The sequence below is a fragment of the Cavia porcellus genome, unplaced genomic scaffold (genome assembly GCF_034190915.1).
Source record: "Cavia porcellus strain 051 isolate PalLab524CR breed Dunkin Hartley unplaced genomic scaffold, mCavPor4.1 scaffold_12, whole genome shotgun sequence".
NCBI lineage: Eukaryota > Metazoa > Chordata > Mammalia > Rodentia > Caviidae > Cavia > Cavia porcellus.
This window is the reverse complement of record NW_026947495.1, coordinates 48,796,333-48,812,760: the sequence shown is the minus strand read 5'-3', so window position 1 is coordinate 48,812,760 and position 16,428 is coordinate 48,796,333. Positions and strand designations below refer to the sequence as shown.

Below are 16,428 nucleotides of genomic sequence, written 5' to 3'. Positions count from 1 at the left end.
ATGTGTTTCCATATCCACTTTTTGTTAGGTAGATTCTAAGCCCTGGTCCAACCTTTACCTCTGGGTAGGGTCAGTTAGTTGTTGTGCTGTCTGCCTCAGGGCTGTACTCACTTCAGAGACTTTCAGTATTTTTTGTGCTCTTCTGTGTACCAAGAACCACTATTATCCCCAAGTAGCTTCACTGCCGGTGGGCTCATCAGGTGTTCCGCTTGCTCCAGAGGCCCTCAGGACATAGAAAATATCCAAGCAGAAGTGGGTCACTGATCATATTAGCAGGTGGGGAAAGCAAACAGACCACTGAGTTTTATTCTGAAAGTGGGTAACATGGGGGCCATGCCTCCATGGGACTCAATCCCAGTGCTTTCAGACCCAGCCCTCTCAGAAACCACACAGAACCAGCCTGGGTTCTCACCCAGAGGACAGACCATGTTCCTCAGAGCCTGAGCTCTCCAGTGCTTGCTCTTGTCAGGGAGCCTGTACCAGCCCTCCCCCACTCCAGGACTATCTCCTGAGGCATCTCCCACTCAGTCATTGCAGGAGGATGACTCCCAAGACCTTGAGGCATAGTTGTTCTGTGACTTCTGATTCCCTAGAGTAGCTCAGTGTTGACACAATAAATCCCTGCTCAAACTGGCTTCTGATTATATTACTCCTAAATATAGCAAGTACTGCACTGGAGTTCTTTTCCCAACCTAGCCTGGCATGCAGTGGGAGTAAAATCTCACACTGTATTTGCTGCTCACAGTAACTGTAGGTTTGTCCTGGGGCTTGTGCTTCCAGTACATTATTGCTGGGGCTACTGGCCCTTCTGGACTCACATTCTGTCAAGGTTGGCATTCAAGGCTGCTTTTTTCTTTTCTCTGCATTGTCTTGTTTCTCTGTGATTTTCAACTTTCCTGCTGTCTGTTGATTTCTGGAGCTCTTCTCTTTTTCCTTGCTAAGTGTCTCCAACACCCTTTTGCCAAGCTCCTGTCATTCTTCCAATATTAGTGTCTGGTCACTGCTTTTGACCTTTTTCCTCTTTGTTTCTATCACTTCTCAACCCACTCCCTGGGTTTTGCTTCCAGAGAGGTCATATTGTAGGGATTCAGGTTCTAATGCCTGCAATAAAGCAAAGATCATGTGCAGTCAAAATTACCCTTGGAAAGCTCTTAAAGAATCGATATGGTTTTCTGTAATACATAGATTATGATATACAGTGCAATAACACATCATATATAATTTGCTGAGAACTATTGTTCTACCTTTGCTATCTGACCTTCAATTAATTTTTCAAATTTTTCCTTTGTGATGTTGACGAAATCTTGCCAGGTTCATGAACAATGCTGTTGACTTCATAGACAATGCTGAATATTCTCAACAATCATTTACACATTCTTTTCATTCTTTCTCCAGTATCTGTGGACCCATACAAATGTGATCACATCCCTGTTTTGTGAGCATACGTACATTAACTGGCCTATTGGCAACTGGCTTCAATATTTAAATTATTTTTACTTTTCTTTCTTTCTTTTTTGCTGATGACATCTGGCTTTCAAGTAATAGATTTGACTGATACTTGCTTCCTGTGCAGACACACACACACACATACACACACACACACACACACACACACACACACACACTCACACACATATGAAACTCTCATCCTGTTTCTCCAGTCTGAGTTCCTTTGCATACTATTGCTATATATTCCATTGCCTAAGAAACAGCTCTTACACATAGTTTTGACCCAGTTCCAGAAATATTTTACCATTTTGGGGCTTCTGTATTAATTGCTTTCTACTAGTTTGAAATTTTTACGGGGGCAGAGATTTTGTCTCTTTAATTTTTTAATTCCTAGTACCTGGCAAATAATGTGTGCTTCATCAATTTAAACTGTTAGTGTATAATCAGATCCTCAAATTCCAGATATAAAATGGAAACTGCTTTTGATAAGTCTTCAAATTAGTACAAGAGACTTAAAAATAGGCTCTTAGATTACTGAAAAACAGTAATCTAAAGATTCTGTTTTTACCTAGAAAAAAAAAAAAGGAATTGGACAAGCTAATGGTAAAACAGAACTGAACAAACATATGTGATTAATTAGGTTTCTCAGTAGTTGAAATTTTGTCTGTCACCATCTCTTGCCTTTGTTCTTCAGGGACTTCTGCTTCTAGTCTAGACCTTCAGGGTTTGGAGTTAGGATTTGATTTGTCTTCTCTTGTTTTGTTTTTTGCTGTTAGTAGAAAGTCAATCTTCTTTAGTTAATTTAGGTGATTGTGTCAATTTTTAAAACTGTGTGAATTTTACAGGAAAGGAAAACATTCCTAAAAGTTTCTGGATTGGACTAAATCAGCTGTACTCTGCCAGAGGCTGGGAATGGTCAGACCACAAGCCATTAAACTTTCTCAACTGGGACCCAGGTAATCTCCTGCCCCAACCACCTTCCTCAGAGCAAAAGCTTTAGAAAACAAGGGCTTCCCAATCACTGAAAGCTTATAAAAGTTTCAAGCATTGTCAAATTTTGTGGTTACTTCTCAGAACAAAATTGTCTCAAGCCATTCTTAATTGTAGTACCTGTTGATCACACCGTGGGCTGCTGAGATTTGTCGTTAGCCTTGATGACCACCCCTCAGTTTTAGGTAGGACCAGGATGAGTTCACCACATGGGTAAGAGCCACTCTGGGTCCTGTGGGAACTTGGCACACCATGATTCACCTGTGTTGTTTTTTGTGTGCAGTTAAACTCTGCTGTGGAAATATTTCTCAATTTCAAAAGCTTGAGGTCTCCCCACTCTGTTATGCAGTTACTGACAAAATAATGCATATATTTATTTTATTATTCAAATAAATACTTCAAAGAAAACTTAGCAGTGAGTGAAATAAATAAACCACACTTAGCCAAATTAAGTTTTCCCCCAAAGAAAGATCAAGTACTTTTTGAAAAACACAGTCTGGCAAATGCAAAACCATAAAATTCACATTAATTTCAGTAAAAAGATATTCTGTGCACATACAAGAAAAAAGTCATTTACTATGAAATACCAATATCATTTAGCTAAATAAATTTTCTTATTAGAAAATAAATCTCTATTATCTCAATAAGTAGAATTTTAAAGCAAATCTCTCTCTGTGTGTGCATAGCGCACATGCGCACTGGCAATCAAACTAAGGGCCTTTCACCTGCTAAGCAAATGCTTTACCATCGAGGTACAGTACCAGGCCCTAATATAATCTTATTTGAGGGCTTAAAGGCATTACAGAATCATAAATTAATACCTTCATCATATTATAAACATTTATTGTACAATAGCAGATTAAGAGCTACTGGGCACAGGTGGAAAGTTGCTTGGAAACAGAGATTTGTTTTTGTTTTTCCATTCTAAATTAACTATAATATATGAGAATGTTTTCCCTTGTGTCTTGTAGTTTAGAAGAAAGATATTTAAGCATACTATTACCCATTGAGGCTTATACATTTCAATTTTAAAAGTATTAAGTGTACTATGAGTTTCCATAAAGGCAGAAAATTGTGAGTACAAATTATTCTTCCCGAGCCTAACCTTTTTAAACTCTGAAAATCCTACTTTTTAAGATATACCAAGTGCACCTATAATAGGTGGGTCAAGCTGTGCAAGAATGGACGCCGAGTCTGGACTGTGGCAGATGATTTTCTGTGAAGCTAAACTACCCTACATCTGCAAAAAACCATTGAATAATACAACGGAATTAACAGGTATCTTCCTCCCTTCCCTGTACAGAGAGATCTTAACAGCAGTTTTGTGAAGTTCAGTGAATTCATTTCAGACACCCATTTCCACAGTCCATTCACCTGATACTGCCAACGCAAAGATTTTTCACTTTTAACCCTGTCATTATGTATTATCAACTGAAAAATATTCACTCAAAATATATTTATCCACATAATATGGCAGATATGTTCTAGGAAATCTGTTCTTGCTCACTGGTGGCCTGCCCTTTTCTACCTGTCTCTGTCTCTCCTATTGCCCATTGTGGCTCTCAAAGTGCACATTAGCACTTTGCACATCAGCATCACCTATGCCCACTAGAAATGCAGATTCTCATTTTCAGGATCTACTGGGATTTGCCAAGACAAAAACTATAGAGATGGAGCCCAAAAGTCCTTTTAGGAAGGCCATCAGGTGCTCCTGATGAATGCTCAAGTCTGAGAGCTGCTGCTGTAAGGACAGGTGTTATGCCTATATTGCATACCTGTGGACAACAGGGGTATTCCCAGGCATTCCGGCCTCTTGTCCCATAATACCCAGCCCTTCTCTGTCCATCAGTGCTGGTACCTTAGTCCTTGCACAGAAAAATCAGGTAAAAAATCAGTGGCTCAGGACAAAATTTGTACAAGAAGGGTTTTCTCTGAGTTTGGGAATGAAAGAGATACAGGAACTGCAGAACTTTTTGAGAAGGGGAAGCTTAAAGAGGGTTTTGCAAGAATAAAGAAGACTCTTAGACTATCAAGCACAGGGCCTGATGTATGCATGATATTTGACTAAATTTTTACTGAATAAGAAAAACTCAGACTCAAAACTGAAAAGGAAAAGGTGATTTTTAAAAGTCCTGCTTTAAGGAATTATGAGAGAAAAGGAAAAACAACTGAGTTTCTTGTCATCCAAAAAGGAGCTTAGAGCAACTTTTTTTAAGGGAAAAATGTCATATCAAATAAATGATATAAGGAAATGTTTTAGGATAACGGTAGAAAATGAACACATCTTCAAAGTTAATGCAAACCAAATGTAATCCATACAACAAAAAGCATAATAGAAAAATGAGCAGAAATGAAAATAAAACAGAACAACCAACAAAAGATTAAGTAAATACCTCAAAGTACCAATTATTAAGAAATTGTTTCTACATAATTGAACAATATGCATTTAGTATAACTATGCCATCAGGAAAGTACAAAAAACTGAACAAAATGATATGGTTACTTATCATTTTAGTCTCATAAAAATATCTAGGCATAGAGACAAAGACTAGAATGTGAAAATGATTGTTTTAAGTTCAATTATGCATGATTTTCCCCTCCACTCCTTTATCATAATTGTAAAATATAATAGTAATAATAAATGCTATTCAGAATCTAAAAGTTAGCTATCTTGTAAGTGTGAAAGGCTAGATGAACCTGAACATTACCCTTAAGTAAAAAAATAAGCTGTCCAAGTTTTTACGGTGCTATTTTCTTAAAAACAATTGTTCAAAGTGGTTCTGAATCAGTGAAGTCTGAATAACCAAACTATTTTCCAGTTTTTTAACAAGGGAAAAAGTATTTTGCATGTTTTTATGCTCGAATCTTTTTTCTTTAATCTAGAAAGATTAAAACTTCATTTGTGAGTTTTATCATAGTCAAAACAAAGAACTAGTAGTTTCATGAGGACAAAGAGTCCAGCAGGACGGGGAAAAGAAAGAAGTCCAAAGATGCCCTTTAACCTTTTTCTCCATTGCTGTCATCTCTTGGGTGTGAAGTGTACAGATGTCTTATTCTGTTCCTAAAATCTCTGCCTGTCCTTTGCTCAATACTGAGAATTAATGCACATCGCCTTGGTGACCTAATCATGCAAGAAGAGATGGCTCCTCACAAAGGCAGAGATTAGAGGGGAGCCTAACAAATCTCAGACCCTGGAAAAGATTTGTCAGCAACTAGCTTACCCTATGCCTTTCTTCTGTCTATTACAACTAAGGGCAATCCCACCCTTTATTGTGCCTGTGCCCCTTAAGCGGTCCATGCCCAGCCATGTAGCATGTCTGTGTTACAGTAAGGCTACGTCATTATCTGAATCCTTGCAGGAATTCTTACAGTGCCATGTATACATAAGGGACAACATACATTTATGTCACTCTAATATGTGACTTTATGTTGCCTAGTTTTGCAGAAGATATATGATTCAAAAAAGAAAAATTTGCCGTATTTTTGATTCAAAATAGCAATATCTTTACTGGAATATAAATTGCTGCTTTTCCCCCAGACGTTTGGACATATTCAGATACCCGCTGTGATGCAGGCTGGCTGCCAAATAATGGATTTTGCTATCTACTAGTAAATGAAAGTGGTTCCTGGGATGAGGCACAAATAAAATGCAAAGCGTTCAGTGGTGACCTCATCAGCATTCATTCGTTAGCAGATGTGGAGGTGGTTGTCACAAAACTCCATAATGGGGGTAAGTTTTTTACAACATCCTGTTTGAGAGGCTTAAGATATTTTAAAATATGCCTATTTTCCAGACTTTTAGTGAAATGAAAGCTTCCAATTTGATCCTACTGCACTATCCAATGGGATTTTCTGTGATAATGGTACTGGTCTATTTTCTGCCCTGTCCAATCCAGTAGCCACCAACCACATGTGATTTTTGCGCACTTGAAATATAGCTTGGGAAATGATAAACTGAACTGCAATGTTTTTGAATTATTGCTTTTATTTAATTTTAATTACTTGACATTTGGGTTTAAATAGTCACATATGCCTAAAGGCTACTGATTTGACTGTACAACTGTTGATTGAATAGATCTCTTTTTCTTATACACTAAATTCATTTTAAGTTTCTTCAAAAATGTAAGTGATGACTATTTCACCTTGTAATTATTTGAGAATTAAAGACCAGTAAACAAAGCTATGTCATGCCCTCTGGTGTCATGCCCTCTTCCTAAGATTCTCTAATAACAGGTAATAATAGATAATCTATTTTTTTTTTTGCAGAGATGCACTAATTTTTCTGCGAGGGCAGTGGAGTTTTTGCAGGAAGGAGAGAACAATATTTTTATTCTAATTTGAAAATCTATGGTTGTATTTTAATCTTGATATAGCAGAGTTTATCTACACAGAGGTCAGCAGCTCTGAACCCCATATCTTCTCTATCAGTATCAGTAATAGGGAAAGCTTTCATTGTCCAGCCTGTCTCCTCAGCACTATAACAGACCAATTCAGAATGCCATAAATTCTCAAAACTCATGTCTAAGGTGAAACTCTATAACTATGTACATATTGAAAAATGTAGTTGAGTAAAACCAAACAAAATAACACATTTTTCTTTTAGATGCCCAAGAAGAAACATGGACAGGCCTCAGGAACATAAATATACCAACTTTGTTTCAGTGGTCAGATGGCACTGAAGTCACTCTGACATACTGGGATGAGAATGAGCCGAAAGTTCCCTACAATAAGACACCCAACTGTGTTTCCTATTTAGGAAAGGTATGAAACCTCACGTGGTTTATTTATAGTTTTAGTGTTATCCTCATTGATAATATTAAGCTATTTTGGTTAAAGTATGTGTAAGCTGAGAAAGGAAAAAAGTAACAGCCCTGTAGATTTTTTTATTGCTACTGAAAAATGGGTAAATAAAAGCAATTCCTGACTAAATAATTCATTTCCTGTCTGAGACAGTTTGCTTTGTCTGAAACAGAGATAGAGTCACATTCTTGTGCAAACTTAATCTAATAACTTGTTTCCTCTCAGATCAGAGTCACCATTGACATTTCCGCCATCAGTCTAATATTTGGCAGGTAGCCACAAGTAAACCTGAAAAATCCCATATTTTCATATACAAGTTTTATATTAATCCTTCTCTGAGAATTGAGTTAAAAGATATTTATTTAATACTTTAACTTTTGTATTAGTTACTTTTTATTGCAAAGACAAAGTGCCTGATATAACCAAATTAAAAAAGAAAATATTTTGTTTTGGCTCATAGTTTCAGAAATTTCAGTCCTTACTTGGCTAGCTCTAAGGCAGAAACATCATGCCATTCAGGATTGGTGGAGAAAAACTTCTCAACTCATGGCATCAGAGGATAGGGGAAGAGCATCAGAGCAGAAGGGGCCAGGGGCCATATATAGTCCCCAAGGTCACTATGCCTATGATCTACCCCAATATACCTGGACTTGTGCTTTACTAATCTCCCTGGAATCCACAAAGAAAATCCATCTGATCGTCAAAATTAACCATCATAATTTTAAATGAAAATGTTTAAGTATTTTAATTTAAAAACTAGAACTAAATTGATTTAGAAAAATATCTTTCCCCCAAAGGTTTCATAAACATGTATTGAACATGTTCCATTTAATAACTCAAAATAGGTTGTAGCTTGAGCAAAAAGGATATCTGCACCTCTATATTTTTGTTGTTATCACTTTCCTAGGGACATTTTTTTTCTAATTGATTAAGAGGGTGGCTGTGTCACCTCAACATCTAGAGAGACTAAAGTAGAAGCAATAAATGGTATGTAAATGTAGAAATGTTTCAGTAATAATGATTTATCTAGAAAAGTGTCAATCTATTTAAAAGGCCATTTACCATATGTAGGAGATTTAAACTATATCCTTATTTCTCAGCCTATACAAAAATCAATTCAAAATGGATCAAAAACCTATATATAAGATCTAAACTGTGAAATTCCTAAAAGAAAACATAGGGAAAACAATCAGAGTCATAGGCACAGGCAAAGACTTCCTGAATAGGACTCCAGTTGCACAAAAATATAACAGAAAGAATCAGCAAAATGAGCTGCATCTAATTTTAAAACTTCTGCATAATAAATAATCAACATAATGAAGAGACACCCCACAGAATGTGAGAGAATTCTTGCTAGTGACTCTTCCTGTAGAGGATTCATATCCAGGATATATGAAAAACTAAAAAAACACCAAGATACAAATCACAAATGGGCAAGTAAACGAAGTAAATGCATTTCTCAAAAGAAAAAATACACACAGCTGATAAGTATATTAAAAAATGTTCAACATTTTTAGCCATCAGGAAAATCACAGTCAAAACTACATTGAGATTCTGTCTCACCTCAGTCAGAATGCCCATCATCAGGAATACAAAAGAAAAAAGTGCTGACCAGGATGTGAGGGGAAAGGAGCTATTCTACAGTGTTGGTAGAATGTAAGTTAGTACAGCTGCTATGGTTTTTATCTAGATGTCCCCCCAAAGCCTCATGCACTCATAGGTGGGTTTGGGGGAGTGACTAGATCTGACTGTGTGATACTGGATTGGTTTGCTGCTCTGTTTAGCGTAGTTCTGGGTGTGGATGACAGAGTTACCAAAGAGGGGAAACCCATCCCAGGTGTGGTTGACACCAATCAATACGCTTCTAACCCAGACAGAATAGAAAGGGGGAAGCAGAAGGAAAGATGCTGCTTCCTGCTGCAGTGCCATGATCTCTTTTCTCTGCCATGTTGCCCTACTTTGGAGCTGGCCAACTATGCCCTGAAACCCCACAAACTGTGAGCTGAAGTAAACCTCTTTCTTTAACATGTGAGTGTTGGACATTTTGTCCCAGCAATGAGAAAGTAACTGAAGTAACAGTCAATCAACATAGAAGTTCCTCAAAAAAAAAAAAAAAAATTAACAATGGAACTGCCATTTTAACCATCTATACTCCCCCCAAAATTAAAGTCAACATAACACATGTTTATGGAGGCTCAGTTCATAATAGCTAACCTAGGAAAACAGCTTTGGTGCCCATCAATTGATGAATGATGCAGAAAATGTAGAAGATATACACAATAGAATGTTATTTGATCATAAAAAAAACCAAAATCATATTATTTGCAGGAAGATAGCTAGAACTGGAGATCATCATGTTATGTGAATTAAGCCAGATCAAAGTCAAATAGCATGTTTCTTCTCATGAGAGAAAGCCGGGATCAGAGGAAGAGTGAAAAACACATGGAAGTAAAAGAAAATTAGAGAAAAGGAAGAGGATCAAAGAGGGAAGAGAAATTATCACTGAGGCGGGGGAGGAGTGAATGATCCAAGTATATTATATGCATGTACAAATATGCACTAACAAGTTTTATAAAAGACATAAAAGAATACTTTAGAATAATATAAAAAATAGAAATGAAGTGCCATGGGCAGTAGTGAATTAAAGGCATCACCCAGATAGATCCCAGTGTTCAGAACTGAATGGCACTATAGTTCATCTATTAAAACACTGTTGTAGACAGAAAAGTGGCTGCACCAATGAAACAAAGTTAATTTTTTTTAATTTTATTTAAAAGGAAAAAGAAAAAACAAAACAAAGTGGTATAAGGGTACAAGTAATACAGAACTACAAAAAAAAAAAAAAAAAAAAAACTAACAAAATCACCAGTTAATAGATTACACATTATCATCTTAGAGATAGTTGCTCAAGTCACAGTATCAAAGCATACAAAGTGAACATTCAAACAGAGAGACTGCAAACAGTTGTGTTCAATGATCCAACCAAAAACATTAATATGGTCAGCTATTTAACACCCCTAAACACGCAGTTGTATCCTTTAGAGCACTTTTTTTCCCTCTCTTTTTTACAACAAAATTTACACATTTTGGGTTTTATTACTCCTGAGTTCTTATTACTTTTTTTTGGAAGAGAATAAAGTCAAATATGGCAGAACAAAGCTGTCAGTCAAAACCAATGATAGACATAGTACATGATGTAAAAACAAGAGTACAAGGTTATCAACAATGGTTACCCTAATGTCTCTTGTTTCCTTAAAAAGAATTGTCTATCTCATTAGGTATTATAAAGTTGAACAAAACAGTAGAGAACAAGACCAATAAAACTTAAACATTGTAAACATCTCAGGACTTCCAAAGGAGATAATAGTCAAACTAGAATGGGTATCTTAGTGAATCTTTTAGCCTTCAAAGTAGTTGCCTATACCCTCAAACTTGATACTATCATACAGAATGGAACAGAGTCTAATCAGTCAAAACAAGATAGTGGGAGTATTACAGGACTTCAAAACAAGTTAATAGTAAATAAAAAAAAGTTACTATAATATATCCTACTAATTTTTTAAATTTTTCCCTTTAATTAAAAAAACATAAAAAATAACTAAATAATTTTTTAATGAATAAGGGAGAGATTGAGATAAAAGAGGACATAACAACATAACAATACAGGTCAAAGCATGACTGTTCAGCAGCCTAGTGCTTCACCACCAAATAACCCGACTTAATAGTAGTTACCATAGTGTCTGCCTTTTTCCTTGAAATATTTGAATATAACTTCGTATACCATAGCTTCAAATATTTCCATATCAAGAAGCCCAGAATAAAGCCTTTCCACTTAATAAGTGAAAACTTTATAAGGCTTCAAGGCCACATAATGGGGAATCATGATTACCACATACTTTTATATATTTGAATCATTACTTACATTAGGGAAACTATTCAGTATTCACACATGCGAGATTGATTTATTTCACTTATGATTATGGTCTCAAGCTGCACCCATTTATTGATAAATATCTCAATGTGATCCTTCTTTATAGCTGAGTAATACTCCATTGTATAGAAATACCACAACTTTTTTATCCATTCCTCAGTTGATGGACACTTGGGTTGTTTCCAAGATCTGGTGATTACAAATTATGCTGCTATAAACATAGGTGCGCATACATCACTGTGGTATGATGCTTTCAGTTCTTCTGGGAGTATGCCTAGAAGTGGAATAGCTGGAATAAATGGGACTTCCAATCCCAGCTTTTTGAGAAATCTCCAGACTGACCTCCACAAAGGTTGCACCAGTCTACACTCCCACCAACAGTGTAGGAGAGTTCCTTTTTCCCCACAGCCTCTCCAGCATTTGTTGTTGTTGGTTTTCTTGATGGCCATTCTTTCAGGAGTGAGATGGTATCTCAGTGTGGTTTAATTTGCATTTCTCTAATGACCAATGATGAAGAACATTTTTTCATGTATTTATTTGCCTTTTGTATTTCTTCATCTGAGAAGTGCATATTTATCTCAAATGCCCATTTTTGGATTGGATCTTTGAATTTTGGGGGTCTGAGTTTTTTTAATTCTTTATATGTTTTAGACAAGAGTCCCTTGTCTGAGAGAGAGTTCACTAAAATCTTTTCCCAGTTTGTGGGTTTTCTTTTCACTATGCTGGAGATTTCTTTTGACATGCAGAAACTTTTTAATAAGAAGTGGTCCCAGTTATTGATTCTGGGAAGTGTTTCCCATGTGGTTTGAGTCCTGTTCATGAATTCTCTACCTACCCCTATGTCTTCAAGGTTTCTACCCAATTTGTCTTCCAATAGATTTAGTGAAATAAAGTTAATTTTAATTTGAAAGAGACAACTTTGAAGTCTATCCTGACATAGTTAAAACAAAAAAACAAAAAGGCCCTCTGATTCTACAGTTCTTGAAGGTAGCCTTGTCACCACCATCATCCTTAAGCACGTGAGGAAGCTGAGACGGGAAAGTTGGTTGACATACCCCAGGGTTTAACCATGTTTGGCCATGTCATAGGAAAGACTAGAACACAGTATGTCAAGGGTTCAGCACCTCTTCACTCTCTAGACTATGTGTCCTTTGGTGGTTTTATTGATATGTTTATGAGAAAATGAAATTCATGCAGATGGTGGCTTTATCCTAAAATAAGAGGCTGTCAGCCATAATTTTCTCTCCTCACTCCTTTATAATTTTTGTGAGTTCAATTCTAAACATATGACAAATCATATCCTTTGTGAGAAAATATTTTTCTCTCTTTTAAAAGCTAGGTCAGTGGAAAGTCCAGTCATGTGAAGAGAAGCTTAAATATGTATGTAAGAAAAAGGGAGAAAAAATGAATGATTCAAAGTTGGATAAGATGTGTCCTCTAGGTGAGGTAAGTAAAATCACTTTATAAGTTTTCATAAGCAGAATTACATCTTCTTGGCTAGAAGTACTTTAGTTATTGAAATATAAACAATTCAGAATTAGAAAATAGAAGAATTCACTAGCTCTGTTCATTTACATTAAAGCAGATCAGAAGTCAGGAAACCATAATGTATTGCTATTTTTACAAACAGTGAAAAGACTTACCTATCTGTGAATTTCTGTAAAAATGTAAATTATTATTATGATCAATGCTGATAGCTTTACCTCCTCCACTGATAATATTCCTGTTCAAAATGACTCAAACAATAGCTATACAATTTGTGGTGAGCTAGGCACTCAGGCTAAAGTGAATTATGCCCACTTCTGTCTGACACAGGCTCATAGTTATGAGGTTATCTATGAAACTACAACCCATCCTTATAACATGTGGGACACACTGACTCTCTCCTAGGTTCTCACAACTTGTAAGATATTATTATTGTAACAGAAATTTCCTTGTCGGAGGGAGACATCATCAAGTGTGATAATATTTCTCCTCTGGTTTAGGGCTGGAAAAGACATGGAGAAACCTGTTACAAGATTTACAAGGATGAGGTCCCTTTTGGAACGAACTGCAATCTGACTATCACTAGCAGGTGTAGTAATGTGTAGTAATAAACTTTTAACTCTGAGGGGTATTTTGTTTTGTTTTGTTTTCACAGTGCTGGATATTGAATCCAGCATCTTCACAAGGAGGAGCTACATCCCCAGCCCTTTTTAATTTTATAGACAGGGTCCTGGTAAGCCACTAAATTGAGCAGGCAGGGCTTAGAATTTTGTGACCCTGCTTCAGCTCCCCAGATGTTGAAATTATAGAAATAATTTCACCATGCCTGGCTTAACTATGAATCTCCCTAAGAAAAAAGAGCATCTTTTAACTATTTCCTGATTGTAAGACATTTGCCAATTTGATTCTTCTTTCATAGATTTGAACAAGAATACCTCAATGATATGATGAAAAAGTATGATAAATCTCTTCAAAAATACTTCTGGACTGGCCTGAGAGATGTAGATTCCCATGGAGAATATAGTTGGGCAACAATGGGGGGAGTAAAGCAAGCTGTAACCTTTTCCAATTGGAATTGGCTTGAGCCAGGTGAGTGTCTGAGCCTTTAAAGCACTACAACAGCCCCGAGTGAAAAACAGTATCCCTCCCAGATATATTCTTCACTTACTTTTGAAGTGTGAGGGAATCAATGATCTTCAGGATTGGAACCTATGAAACCATAAATAGAAGTGCTGACTTTGTCGTCCTTTTTAAATCCTTTGGAATAAGCCAGTGAAATAAATTGGGTAACATAGTTCTCCAAAACCACCATCTAACATTCCAAAACTAGAATCACTAGAGTGAGCTTTTAAGTCTTTTTTTATGTAGTCTTGAGACTCTAGAAGCTTCTTGTGAAGTGCTCTACAATTTCATCTCTCTGCTTCTTCATTCACCAAAATGTAATCTTTTCCCCCGTTATTCTCAATAAGAGTTTAAAAGGCCCAAAAGATACTGTAATAATGAAAGGGTAAGAGGGTACTCAAAAAGAAAAAAACAACTGGGATAGAGGAAGAGAGGAAAGGAAGAAAGGAGAGGATTATATGTATGCAGGTGTACATATATAAATGTATGCATGCATATGTATACAACATAGATAACTATACTACTAATCTCTGTTGGTACATCAAAAAGAAGTTTGTGCTGTCATTGTTTGATTATTTGATGATTTTTTTATGCCTAGATCTTGTAACCTGACCAACTACTTCTAAGATAACAATATGCAATATATTAACTAGTATTAATTTCCTAATTTTTTGAAATTCTGTATCATTTCTATTCTTTTTCTGTTTTGTTTTTTAAATTAAAAAAGAAGGCAATATATTATAGGTAATGTTTATTCTGAAAGTTTATCTTTTTCCAAGTTCCAGGAAGTATTATTCACAGTTTGCCATATATTTGACCCTGAAAGGATCTCAGAAACCATTTGTGATTTTGGAGTTGAGAAAATAGAGGTTTAGGAAGGTATTTATCTGATAGAGTGCATCTGGTTATTGAATTAGTAAAATTCAAATCTCCTAATTCCCAAGCCAATGATTTTTAGAGGACATTGGCTTTAAATAAAATAGAAGTTTTACAACATTCTGCTTTTCTCCTTTCAGATTATTTACATTTCCTTATGTTAGTCTAATGTGATCATGCAGACCATTTTTTATAACATGGAAATTGGAACTTTAATCTTATAATTGAATCTAGTATTTGAAGTAGACAATGCTGACCAAATTTGTGCATGTGCTTATGTTCATCCACATAAATGATATTAATAATCACAAGATCACCTTTTTAGTTATAGAAGATAGAGACTACTGATGCTAATCTCACATAAATTAGAACTATTCCAACAGATAAACATAAATTCTTTACATCTATGTTTTCTTAGATCTGTATTTTAGATTTACTCAGTCATTTTAGAGTAAATGTCTCATTCTTGGTGGATAAGCCGCTTGTTTGGAGAGGTGCTCAGGAAGTAGCTGTCAAGAATATTCCTTCAGTTTGTAGTCAGAAAGACTGCCACTGAGCTCTCTTTGCCATTATAACTCCAAGCTTCAGTAACCTTGATGTATCCTGAGCAAGCCATGGAAAGGAGGATAGAATGGGGGAAAGGCACACCTATGCGGATGGCATGGCACTGTTTTTCTCATTTCTTTGTTCCTCATGCTGCCCATATGTAAATACAAGATGCCAGACCATACAGCTTCTCTATTTAGTGGGACAGAAATTGTCCTCATTACTTTCCAGTGTGTGTGTCTTCCTGTATTCTGCCCCTTTAGGCAATGTGATACATAGAAATAGGAGTTTTTGCCTGACAAATCTGGGTTCAAATCTTAACTCTACCTCTCACTAACTGCGAGTATGGACAAATCATTTAATCTTAATTTAAGGGATCCCATAATACAAACTAATACCAACTTAACATTTCATGCTGTGGTGAGCAAATAAAATTATGACTACCATAAAAGAAACAGTAAGTTAATATATGTTCCCACGTACTTCTCTCAACCTTTGTTGTACCAGCTCTTCCTTTGAACCTGAATCTAGGAGGGTTTTATTTTGAAGTTTAACAGATTGCTTAAAAACTGTTGTTAAATTAATCTGTACCTCTATCCTGAACAGCAGAGTGATTTTGGGTACTGTCTTTGAAGCAGACTACTTGGATTCAAATCTTGGGTCAGCTGCTTACTAATAGTGTGACTTGGAGAAATCACTTGGTCTGCACTGTACCTCAGTTACGTCCACAGAAGACACCCTATAGACTGTTTGAGGGGTTAACTTAATCCCTTAGAAAGTACCTGACACGTAGTAAACACTTTTCTGTAATACCCATCATCATCATTATTCTGAACAACAGATTTATTTTCTCTCTTTCTTCCATTGTTTTTCCTAATCTCTTTCCCACCTTGCTTCAAGTAAAGAGAAGAAGTTAACATTAGAAAACGTTCAAACTTCGGTTTAAAATTTTAATTTCTAATGAAATTTTCCAACTCAACCCTAGCATCTCCAGGTGGGTGTGTGGCTATGTCTCCTGGAAAGTCTCTTGGCAAGTGGGAAGTGAAAGACTGTAAAAACTTCAGAGCACTTTCAATCTGCAAGAAAATAAGTAAACCCCTGGAACCTGAAGAAGCGGCCCCCAAGCCCGATGGCCCTTGTCCTGAAGGCTGGCATACTTTCCCTTCCAGTTTTTCTTGTTATAAGGTAAAGTATCAGAGAGTTCAGTCTTTCAGTGGAGGTCTCTTTGT

At 36.2% G+C, this 16,428-nt stretch overlaps 1 protein-coding gene across 1 annotated transcript in view; it reads left to right on the top strand.

The window, feature by feature from the left end:
• Ly75 (lymphocyte antigen 75) overlaps nt 1-16,428 on the top strand; it is a 96,576-nt gene that overhangs the window by 16,754 nt on the left and 63,394 nt on the right. The window contains exons 5-12 of the mRNA XM_003478570.5: nt 2,295-2,405; nt 3,577-3,717; nt 5,978-6,169; nt 7,043-7,200; nt 12,506-12,616; nt 13,156-13,244; nt 13,575-13,744; nt 16,185-16,384. Coding sequence (XP_003478618.2) covers nt 2,295-2,405; nt 3,577-3,717; nt 5,978-6,169; nt 7,043-7,200; nt 12,506-12,616; nt 13,156-13,244; nt 13,575-13,744; nt 16,185-16,384 — 1,172 coding nt within the window. The remainder of the gene's footprint in view (nt 1-2,294; nt 2,406-3,576; nt 3,718-5,977; nt 6,170-7,042; nt 7,201-12,505; nt 12,617-13,155; nt 13,245-13,574; nt 13,745-16,184; nt 16,385-16,428) is intronic.